This window comes from Nymphalis io, chromosome 22 (assembly GCF_905147045.1).
Source record: "Nymphalis io chromosome 22, ilAglIoxx1.1, whole genome shotgun sequence".
NCBI classification, from domain to species: domain Eukaryota; kingdom Metazoa; phylum Arthropoda; class Insecta; order Lepidoptera; family Nymphalidae; genus Nymphalis; species Nymphalis io.
The window spans coordinates 7,389,481-7,402,071 of NC_065909.1; the positions used below are offsets into that span (position 1 = coordinate 7,389,481).

Below are 12,591 nucleotides of genomic sequence, written 5' to 3' on the forward strand. Positions count from 1 at the left end.
ATTTCAAAACAAAAAAAAATCTCGCTTACAATAATCGACCGTATTCAATTGTTGTAATTCAATTGTTGTCTAGCTTAGAGTTGGACGTTAATTATGCGATGTGTTAGACATACATAAATAATGTTGCCAGCAGACGTTATTTATTTAAAAAACACGTGTTGTTTTAATACAATAACAATTTCATAAATAACGTTACTAAATAATAAAAAATATTTTGATTGAATTGAAAATTTAATATTACAATTTAAAAACTATTTACTAAACTAAAATGATTTTAAAACAAAATAATGTAATGAAAAAATAAAATAAACGGCGCGACAAATTCTTTAATCAAAAAGCGATAAATAAGTATTTTCCCCTCATACATTTTTGCTAGTATCAGCAATTCTAAGGCTAAAGTAAGACTCATTTAGGTCCACAATAATCGATGTTGCTACTAATTTACTAATTCGTATTCGCTTTACCCAATCCGGTTCCCTATCCCTCGATTTTATTTTATATTATTTTATTGCGTTTCGTCCTTATCCTTTATACGAGTAGTATCATTAGTGCTACCGCTGCCTGACCCGAGCAAGCCAGAACAGCATGAAGCTTGTTGCCCGCTCGGTAAGAAAATGTCATCTGCAATGGATGCTATCTTAACTGTCTATTTACTGCAAGAATACGTTGGAATTAATTTTAAAAGATTGCTCCATTTCTGATTGATGTTCTTTGGTGTGGCTTAGCTATTTTGTTTTTTTTTTTTAGGATAATAGTATATATTGCTATGTATTATTGAGGGTTTAAAACTGGATGATTTCACAGTAGTTATTTAATTTATCATTAAATTTATGTACACGTTATATGTATTATGTATAGCTGTAAATACAGAAGCCATATTATATTTTAATGGAGTCATAAGAGGTAAAATTATTTGGCTTTTCAATTTCGCCATGAACTTTTGCATGTTTTAAAGTTTATTTGCATACAGTATTTTTAATCACCTTCTAGTAGATGTTTTTGTAAGTCAAGTGCAAGAACATAATGACATAATATTTGAGAATAGTATTAACGAACTGAAATACTTGAATGATAAATATTTTAATTACAAACAAATCTTGCCCTTGATTTATAATGATTGCATATAATTTGGTGAAAGAATAATCTAATTGTATTTTACAATCCTATCCTAACTGCACACTTACATTTTACATTTTTATTTTTGTTTATAATGCGTTATGTTCGTTTGTTTTTTTGTTTGACATGATCTGATTTTCTTTGTTGTTTTTTTTTCTTTTCCTCACTACCAATGCACGCTCCCCGTTTTTTTAACACTTATGGTGTTTTTTTTTTTCACCTGTCCTGTTACCGAACGGTTTTTTTACCCTTTCCGATCCCTACCTTTTAAAATCCTGCACACCGGACGCCGCCCGCATGCAGCCAAGGGTCGCACCAACATCGAACTGCGAGAGCAATTCATTCTGGCCGATGGAGTGTCCCAGAGCATGGCTGCATTCAGACCACGTACGCCTCGCTCTAATACCAATACGCCTCCATCTACCGGACCTATCACAAAGGTAAGTAGCTAAAATTGCTACTTTAGTACTTAATGAAATCAATTCTACAGGTTACACTTTAAATAGTTTTTAATTTCGCACATGTATCACATTTTGCGCACAGTAGTTGATAGAGGGAGCAATTCGGTTTGGGATTTACTTTTTTTTCGCTTTTTTTCTGTTGCACTTTGTACATGGATTGATCGATCCATTTGCAAAAGGCATCCTCGTGATTGCAGCATGTAATGAGCTCGTAGCGTTATCGTAATGCATTAGTGTCCTCAAAGCTAAGCATTGAGACACCAGCTCGTGTAGTTTTCGGTGTTGTTTGCTAGTTGTACTTTTCATTGGACCCACTGCATTGGAGGGGTGGCACGTCAGCGCATATGGATTTTATGGTAATGTATTTTGTTCATCCCTCCTGCTACATCCCTTCATACCTGTAATATAAAAAAACCGCGTGTCCGTCGGCAAATCGGGTGGACTTATCGTAACTTCGTCTCCTTAAATCGCGTTTCGGCAAAACGATTGGCACTATGAAAGAGTTTCGTTGTTTGTAATGGATTTTCGTTCCATCCTTAATGAAAGGCTTCCGGTTTTATATTGATGCGTTTAGCGGAGGAGTTTATGGAGCAGCTGAGGCCAATATTTGAGGCTCTCCGGCAACGAGAAGAGCTTCCGTGTTCGTATCCACTACACGTGGGTTCGACACATGGCACTAAGCAAGCTTTTATATACGGCCACTCAAGATCTCAAGGTTCAACAACGCCTGGCGCCCATCACTATACACACCATCACGGATATCAGCCTTCTCCTGGATACCACTGGGTAATTTATAGGCTATGTGAGAGTTTCGTGGTTGATTGCACTTTTTTATGAGTTGATTGCAGCCATTATTATTTTTTTTATTTTATTTTTATGTGTTTTAGATATATGTACGTTAAAGTAATAGTTTGAATCGTCAAGTTCATTTTAGTCAGCATGCACATAACACGTAATTGCTAAGAAGATATTTGTTACGGTATATGTGAAGGCGTCGTTTTCTTCATACAATCATTTTCTTCGAATTATTCTAATACCATTTTCTGTTTGTTTTTTAGCTAACTAAAAAAATATACCTTTCAATGACGTAATGTTGTCAAACTTTAATTTTAATTTTTAAATGTAGGTAAGAGAACGAACAGCTCGCTCAGTGCCGATGTCCGCTGGTGGAGCTGCAGGTCGAGCTTCGAGATCTTCTTTGAGCGCTGGAACGCCTGATTCGCTTAGTGATAACGAAGCTGCTAGTGGTCTTGGCCAGAGATATAGGAAACCTAGTGTACCAAGGTAATACTTTTAGAAAATATTTTAAGGCAACATTATTCAGTTTGACATGGTGGTCTTTTGTCACGTGTTATTTATCCGTAAAGTTGCAAGCAGCTTTGACGTATCGTCGATGTAATCTTATGAAAAAATTTATTTGTTATTTTTAAGCCAGTGTTAAAATGTAACATGCGTTAAGATTTGACAGGGCGCCTTGTGCCGTTACGGTTTCGAACGATGAAACAGTTATATAACTAACAATAAATTAATATATTCGCAAACTGGGCCAAGCTGTTTTTTATATAAATTATAACAAAATCTATTGCATTTTTTTAGGTCAACGCTAACTCCTGGGGGCTCGAGGCCAGGTTCCAGACCAGGATCCAGGGCAGGATCGAAACCACCTTCAAGACATGGATCTAATCTGTCTCTTGATAGTACAGGTTCGTAATATTACAGTAGCGTATTTTTATCTTTGTTGAATTTCTATTAATTGAGTCGCAGTCGTTCCGGGTCCTACTTGGCACAGAGGTTGTCCATTGCCGTACAGCGGGGAAATGCGGCCCGCATTACGGGCAGCTTTGCGGCGGGGGGGAATCGGGAGGGACTATTTTAAATTTGATATCAAAAAAACAATGGACATAGTTATCTTTTGTAATAATAATAATTGTGTAATTATCTATTGAATAATGAATATTTCAGATGAAGTTCTTACACCGTCGCGTATACCAATGCGCAAAGTTACGAACACCCGCACCTCCACGGCGCGGGCTGCGGCCAACGCCGCCAAGTTGGGAGTCACGACCCCCAACGGAGGATCTCGACCGAGAACTCTCACTGGTCTCTTGACACCAGCTAGTGGAAGGTTTGTTTCGCTTATTTCATTTCCTAAATCATTCAATATTATCATGATTTATTGTTATTGCCAAAAGATGTTTAGAATATTTCATTTAATTCTCAATTATCAGTTAATTTATGTGTCAAATAAGTCTCGAAGTAATAGTTTATGAGGTATTACAATTGGTTCACACGGGTATGGGCAGGTATCCTAGTGGAGGGATTTACCGCACATCCAGTATACCGACACTGTCACCGGTGCCGGCGTTAGTAAGGTACCGAAATGTGAATGTGGATTTGCTCGTGTCTTGATTGCAACGAGGGTGGGCAACGATCACACTTTGTTACCTTTATAATATAAAAAGTTTGTCTTTATATCTTGCATCCTTGTACACGAGGTTATTGAATGTATAATAATAAATTGCGATCGTTGATATATATGGGGAAAAATGCGTTGATTTTGTCAGCACGCCACTTGGCTTTTAAGGGTGAATTTGTGAGTTGTTACATAGTGACGTCTAAGCGTATTGTGCACCTGTTGCGTAACTTCCATACTTTATATTGTACAAGCTGGTATTTCATTATATATTATTCATTCTGGTGGAGGGACTGTTATAGTAACAAATAATAAAACATTGTTTGATTCAACAACAAGGCATGTTATATTAGTCTAACCAGGGCTCGGCTAAGTTTTAATGAGTGACATTATCTAACATGTACGTTTATAGATATACGTATTTATGAATTATTATTAAATTATATTTTTCCTTCCCACATGCATCAATTACGAAAATGGATACGAACGAACAGTTCGACACATTCCCAGCCATCATCAATGGCTTCCGAACATCCCAAATCGTTATCCCATACTCATCCCGCATTCCAAACTCAGGGTTCTACGAAGATACCCGTGTATGTTGGCAACCGATCGCAACGAACGCCATCTGTTGAACGACGGTCGAAAACGTCCCGAAAGTCCCACTCACGAGAGACCTCCCAAGATCCTAGTCCTATATCCAATGATCCCAAATCTGACCAGAGGAGTCCCGAAGACGATTCCTCACTGTTCAGCATATCGGGAATGACGAGTGACAATGAATATGAGAGTAATATAAGCGAGTCGAGCGGCGACGCTTCAAAGCCAACCCAACGAGACATCAAAGGGTACCGCTTGTTGATCGTAGCTATGTTTTTGGCCCGATTACTTTGATTGATGCTCGTTGATTTTACTTTATAGTCATCACATAAATCCGCACATCATTCATTTGCTAGTCGACTCGTTTTCACAAATCTCTCATCTTCGATCTTTTTGCATTGGTTGTGTTCAATATATATTTATATGTATATAGTATATTCCAATGGTAATAGGACTAAAGATAATCAAACCTTAGATTTACACCTTCTATAGTATTTCACGCTACAATCCGTTCTTGATTAATATATCTTTATAACCAAAATATTCCACTTAAAAACTTATAACCAACCACTCTCATTTTACTTCCTAAATTTCGATAGTAATTCAAATGGCAATTTTTCACGAATCCATAATGAATACCACAGATAAGTAAGATCGAACAATGATATCACATTAATTCAAAGTTGAAAGTTGTTTTTTTTATCTTCAATCCTACTATGACAAAGGAATAAACTATACATGCAAATACTAACACGGTTTCATTTACGGAGCTTTATCATCTATCAGCTTTTCATTCATATCATTATATCAAAAGTTCATAAATCATAGTATGTCATCTATTTAGTACAGCCATTTAAATATTATTTAATAACTAAATAGTGGCCACAAATAAACGTCTGTGTTTATGAAGTATTAAATGTGTGACATACTTAAGATTAATAAAACTTTTAAATATATATTAATTGCTTAAAAAGATGATGTATTTTTTGTATTTATATTTTGTTATTGCACATGCACTGTTTACAGTTTAAAATAAAAACACTTTTGTGCACATTTTGTGATTTATCACTATTCTGATATTCATAAATAATTATTCAAATAGAAAGAGAAAACTTCTTCAAGTTACATGTTTTTCTTTTGCTTCTATGTGTTGACTTATTATTATAATGTATACATGCTTAATTTCTAAATTTTAACGAAAAGCTTAACAGTTATTTGACGTTGAATTTTAGTTACTGTTGGTTTTGTGTGGGAGGTTTTCTGACATTATTAAAAAGTAAAAATGAAATAAAAAGCACAGTCGCATGTGCACTAACATTACTAAATCTTTCTATCTTCATCCGTGTCTAATCTGTCTGTCTTTGCTTCGCTAACAATCGTCGTAGGAGTGGGTCGTTTGCCTCCACGGATGGACAAACACCCAGCAGAAGTCGCATTCCGGTGCCCAAGGAGACTAACCATAACTCTAGGTAATGCTAAGCAACTTTGTAGTTTCTGTTCGGTTTAAGCGTTTTCACTTTACTTCTTCCGTATGACGTCAGTTTAGGTGTCTGGATTTTTGTTTTATGTAGCTTAATGCATGATTTCAATGGTCGAGAATAAGTAGTAATCAATGAAACGATAATAGGCAGAGGACGCCCTCGGGCAGCACGACGCCCGTGCGGGCCGGCGCGCAGACGGCGGCGGCGCGCCTCGCGCGGCGCCCGTCCGACGCGGCCGACGGCGCCGCGCCCGCCGCGCCCGCGACGCCTATGTCGCGCCGCGCCGCGCCCACCTCGCGGACCGACAAGCGCGAACCCTTCCGGCTGTAGGCGAACAGAATATAATAATATCGATATCATTCCCGCCAAAACGCCGCCATATTGAACGTTGTTCAGTTCGAGATGGCGGTCTTTTGTCACGTGCTATTTATCCGTAAATTTGCAAGCCGCTCTGACTTATCGTCGATGTAATCTTGTGCCGTTTTTGCAAAATTGTATTTGTTATTTTTAAGCTGAAGCGAAAAGATCTGACAGAGCGCCTTGTGCCGTTACGGTTTCGAACGATGAAACAATTATATAACTAACAATAAATTAACCTATTCGCAAACTGGGCCAAGCTTGTTAATAAAAAATGCGAATTTGGCTTTTAATTAGTAACAACTATAGCGTAGTAAAACATAAAGTCTGCACTCGTTGCCTTGTATACTTATTTTCTATGATCCCTGCCACTTTATAAATTGATTTTGTTGTGCTATCAATATTTTTAAAATTGCGATATATTCCTTTTTTTTCATGTGAATATTTCTTTCTTATTTATTGTCAATGTTGCCATAATTGTTAGTGTTATATACGTATTAGTCTCTATTGGAGACGGGAAAGTGTGATTTTGTAATTTTCCTTTAGGGACCATTTTGTTTACGGAATACCGATTCGTAGGCGATTACCGGCAACGGCTTCCGTTCGGTTATTTGCGCTTATAGTAACGCCAAACTATACGTCGCAACAAAACCAGCGTGAAGTCCTTACCGTTAATTATTTTAAGGTGATAATAGATTTACGTGGTTCATTTGTAATGCACAATCATTTATATTATTTCATTCGGTATTTATTCGAATTTCATATAGGAATATATAATAAATAAATAAATAAATATTAGGAATCGTCATGATTTACATTATGTATATTATTATTTATATACTGTTGTTGCACAATACATTTATTGTGATTGTAAAGAGACGTTCACACTGAACTGGTTAACTTACGTTATTAATATCCGACTTACGCCAGAGTCGTTTAATAATAAAAAACGTATTTCAACCAGACATTGTTCACTATAAGAAATTCCATAGCTGACTTTTTATTTTTAGTAAATAATTAAAGTACACTTTGTCCACACAAAAGACATTTACTTAACGAAGCTATATTAAGAATACTTTTTATATATAAAAAAAAACGCTTTAAAATGTAACCTTCTCTAAAAATGTTAACCGACACTCACATTAACTTGTTAATTTTATGATAAATCTGACTCTAAGAATAAGCCTTATTATTAGGAATATTGTAAAACTATTAATCTGGTCATTTTTTTTAAATCATTGTTGTATTTGTTAAATATAAAATCAAAGCAAATTTACTAAAAGCTTGCAATATTTTTTTGTATAAAGTATTGATTCTGGTGAGCTACAGTTTTTTAAATCTCAATTGATTTCAAAATAAAAAGTAACAAATATATTTTTTTTTTGTTTTATTATACCTTCTTGCTATTTTATAACCGGCCGCTTCGATGACGTTAGATGTAAAAAATTAAACACACGCTCTTGATTTTAGTACTCAAACTACTAAACTCATAGAAAGAACCAAAATCATAAAGACACCAAATTTCAATTGTCAATATAATTATTAGATTACAACATCTGACTTAAACCCTTTGGCAAGGTGTAAATAGAAACGTAACTTTAAAAAAAGGTTAGAAGTTCAAATAATTTAAAAAGTATTGGTGTAACCATGGGACATAACATCTTAGTTCCCAAGGTTGGTGGCGTATTTCCGATGAAAGCGATGGTTAACATTTCTTACAATGCCAATGTATATGGACGTTGGTAACCACTTACTATCAGGTGGCCCATATCCTCGTTCGCCTACCTTTACCATAAAAAAAGCAATTTCATTTCAAATTTGCCAATCTTTTATTGCCTCGACACCTCGTCGCCGCTATGGATTTAAAATATTACAATAATGGTAATCTACGAATCAGCAAGTGCCTAATTATTCATACATTCATAACAATATTATCTAACTCTAAATTATTTAATGTTGTTTATTTTTTACAATTTTTTTTTTATTTCATTTATTTTAAAGAGGGTTTTTTCTTTAAGAAAATGCCACCCTCATAGTGCTTACAGAACATTATACGTTACACATTGCTGAATTACATCTATTCGTAATAAGATCATTCACTAGCTTGTACAAAATTTCGCTGGTACTGATGTAGGGTCAGCGAGGACACTGTTTCATGCCCCCACCTCCCCGCAATAATTAATTAAACGTAAGAAATATATTCTATCAGCTTCGTTTCGAGCACACTTCATTATTACATGATACGTGTCTTCTATGATATTACATATACTGCAATTAGGTGAGGGTGTTTTACCCATAAGGAAACCAAAGTTATTTAATGGAATGTGTGCGGAACGAAGTCGAAGAGCTGTAACAATTGAAGACCTGGTCATATTGGCACCATCAAACCAAAGACTTTTCCATAGTCCAGGGCGCAATGTTCTTTACCAGACCCCCTTAGTATGCGATCGCTCATTTATTTATTTATTTATTTGGATCTCCAACAGTTGTACATAACACACATTCAAATCACTTTTTACATTAACTTAAAACTAACTTTGCACAACCAATTACAGGAGAACACACCATTCACAAACACAATTACAAAATATACAAATCAAAAATAGAATAAAAACAGAAAATAAAAATATTTAAATAAAGAACAAAAAACTAAAACGGAAACAAAAGGTAGTAACTAATTAAATTTTTAAACAAATTAACAGTTTATACTAAAAGAAACATCACATTTTTTCATGAACGATGAGAGCACGTCACAACCAATGTCCAGTGTTACTGTGTTTTTTACACAATAATTATATTCTCGCGATATTCGCGATATTAGAGCATTCTGTCCAAGTTTCGATCGAGTGCCACTTCGGTCAATTTTAAAGAACGGACATTGGGTTGCGAGGTGGTCTTCTAAGAACATTAATATTAAATTTACTCAACAGTCTATTGTCATCGATTTTTTCATTAAATACTTTATAAAGCAATTTCATGTCTCGTAGAGATCTTCGAATCTCCAGTGGATTCATTTTAAAAAAAATCTAATTTGTTTTTGTAGGACTGTAGCTGATTTGAAGCTTTAAAACGAAATACCAAATGTTTAACGAGTCTCTTTTGAACACGTTCTATTCTCTCAATATGGATCTTGTAAGCGGGGGACCATACTTGACAACAATATTCAAGTTTACTTCGTATCAAGCTATTGTACAATTGTAGGATTGTTGATGACTTTTTGAAATCCTTCGACTGTCTTAAAATAAAGCCAAGTAGTTTAAAAGAACCTGTTACTATTGAATTGATGTGCTTATCAAATCTTAGCTGATTGTCAAATATTACACCCAGGTCTCGAATACAATTAGTTTCTTTTAAATGTTTGCCCGAAATATTATATGAACTTAACAATGGATTCCTTTTTCTGGTAAATTTTATAAAATTACATTTGCTTGGATTGAGCACCATATGATTAATTCTACACCATTGGACTAGTCTATCTAGACTAATTTGAAGAACAGCTATATCAGATTCTTTTTTTATAACTTTTGCTATTTTTAAATCGTCTGCAAACAGATAAACCTAACAATTTTTCATGATATTTGTAATATCATTTATGAATATAATGAAAAACAAGGACCCTAAATTTGAACCTTGTGGAACACCGGAAGTAGTATGGAAAGAGTCAGAGCACTCCCCGTCAATAACGACATTGGAATATCGATTGGAAAGATATGATTTACACCATCTCAGAGATGTATCAGAAATCCCAAAATACGAAAGTTTCCTAATCAGTATCTCATGGTCAACCTTATCAAATGCTTTGGAGAAATCAGTGTAGACTACATCTACTTGCAGGTTTTGATCAACAGCATCAATAAGATGGGAAACATAGTTAAGTAAATTAGTATTGGTCGATCTCTTAGGCATAAATCCATACTGATAGGGAGAAAGATGATTTTAACATAATTAAATATGTATGGGTGAACAAGTCGAGATGGCCCAGTGGTAAGAACATGTGAATCTTAACCGATGATCGTGGGTTCAAACCCGGGCAAGCACCAATGAATTTTCATGTGCTTAATTTGTGATTATAATTCATCTCGTGCTTTACGGTGAAGGAAAACATCGTGAGGAAACCTGCATGTGTCTAATTTCACTGAAATTCTGCCACATGTGTATTCCACCAACCCGCATTGGAGCAGCGTGGTGGAATAAGCTCCAAACCTTCTCCTCAAAAAGAAGAGAGGAGGCCTTTAGCCCAGCAGTGGGACATTCACAGGCTGTTACGGTTACGGTTACGGGTGAACAAGTACAAGTGACTCAAAAATCTTTGACATCGTTGAGAGGATTGATATAGGCCGATAGTTAGACACAAATTCTTTTTTTCCATCCTTGTGAATCGATACTATTCTTGCTTTCTTCCATTTATCAGGAAAAATACCTTTTTGCAATGATGCGTTATAAATTAGGTGTCCTTTACACCTATAAGATATAGAATTTGCACAACTAGTAATAAATATTGGGGGTATATTGTCAGGTTTTAAGTCGAGTCTTTTTATTTTGCTTATTATACTTTTTTGGGATATATATAAGACATTTCGGGAAGCTGTTGCTGTGCGTTTAGTAAACATTGTAAATTATTTTTTGGGGGATTATAAACACTAACAAAATGAGATGCAAATAAGTTACAAGCTTTTTTTATTTTTTGATTGTTTATCTCCTAAGCATAATGATGGGGGGTATCCAGACGAATTTTTACGTTTATTAGAAACGTGCGTCTAAAAATATTTAGAATTTATACTTATTTCATTTTCTATAGTAGATATTTATTTATCGTAACAAGTTTCTGTAATTATTTCACAGTCGTGACGAAGATATTGAAATTCCAATAGGTCAAGCGGATTTTTATAGAGCTTAAACCGTGTATGATATTTTTGTTTTTGCCTTAAAAGATATATCAAATATGAGTTGTACCATACCGGGTGCCTGTTTCCACACTTTTTACTTTTAGGTACATAAAGATTTATTACATTATAAAGTATTTGGTAAAATCTATCAACCATGTCGTTAATATTATCATAAATCAAAAGTTCATCTAACCATGAAATTTCATCCAGAGCTTTAATTATCTGATCATAACCACCCTTAAAGTAATTATTTTTTTGTAATTTTATATCATGCACATAACGACTGGTTGAAATTGCAATAGAAATTTCTACTGGAGGGTGGTGGGTATCTACATTACGTATAGGATTAGAGCATTCATTAATCTTTATTATTTCCGAGTTACATAAGACTAAATCCAATATTTTATTATTATTATTAACGATAGAATTGAATTGTTTAAAATCATTTAATTCCAAGAAATCTAAGAATAGGTTATGTATACTATTATTACTATTTATATTTGGTAAAACATAGGTACTCGAGCTATGTAGATCCTAGCTTAGATTTGAAATGTTAAAGTCACCACATATTAATGTGTATTTTGTATTATACTCATCCATAATTTGATTGGTATTATTAATAAATGTTTTTAGCCGTGTAGTGACGGAGAAAGAATACATTTCACTGCCCCTCTCGTTCCCATGGGTGTCGTAAGAGGCGACTAAGGGATATCTGAGCGACCATCTGCTCATCTGGTGGTAGGATGTTAAACATCCGCCTGGCATGTGACCACCGTACGCATGGTGAAAACTCGTGAAGTGGCTTGCAGCCGCGTTTCGAGGTTAGCCAGCGTACAGTCAGTGCCCGAGTGAGTATTGCCGCGATGGGTGTTGGTCCAATGGAGACGGCTGTTGATCCAATGCCGGGGGAAACTGTATTCACCTGCTGGACTGGAAGACCCGAAGAAACGGCTCTTCCGCTGGCCGCCCGTGGCATAGTACAGGGGCCCGAGCGTGCCTAACCAGCTTGCGAGGCTTAAGTATTTTATTTTAGTAATATCAGTAATTTTCAATTCCTTTAATATTTTTGCAAGGGTGAATTGTTTGGGAAACTATTCTTTACATGAAATATATACTTCCATGTCTGTGTCTTGAGTTTTAATTTTTTTTCCTTCGTAACTGTCTGCCATCGTCTACCTTCGTTTTTATCATCTCTTTCTCTTTTGTTAAATCCCGCTTACCACTGTTCTATATCATCTTCCATGGGTGTATATTCTGTCTCTTTCTCACAGTGCAGC

General features: G+C 35.3%; 1 protein-coding gene across 23 annotated transcripts in view; it reads left to right on the forward strand.

Annotated features, from left to right (window-relative positions):
* Window positions 1-7,801, forward strand: part of LOC126777145 (microtubule-actin cross-linking factor 1) — a 266,118-nt gene extending 258,317 nt beyond the window's left edge. For 14 of the 23 annotated variants that reach the window (XM_050500046.1, XM_050500043.1, XM_050500044.1 and 11 more), the window contains 8 exons: window positions 2,152-2,363; window positions 2,704-2,861; window positions 3,174-3,280; window positions 3,540-3,702; window positions 3,881-3,949; window positions 4,485-4,838; window positions 5,976-6,059; window positions 6,218-7,801. In XM_050500046.1, coding sequence (XP_050356003.1) covers window positions 2,152-2,363; window positions 2,704-2,861; window positions 3,174-3,280; window positions 3,540-3,702; window positions 3,881-3,949; window positions 4,485-4,838; window positions 5,976-6,059; window positions 6,218-6,401 — 1,331 coding nt within the window. In that variant the 3' untranslated portion in view covers window positions 6,402-7,801. Of the gene's footprint in view, window positions 1-1,419; window positions 1,557-2,151; window positions 2,364-2,703; window positions 2,862-3,173; window positions 3,281-3,539; window positions 3,703-3,880; window positions 3,950-4,484; window positions 4,839-5,975; window positions 6,060-6,217 lie in introns of all 23 variants that reach the window. The other 9 variants (XM_050500057.1, XM_050500058.1, XM_050500041.1 and 6 more) reach the window with 7 other exon arrangements.
* The last annotated feature ends 4,790 nt before the right edge of the window (window positions 7,802-12,591 follow it).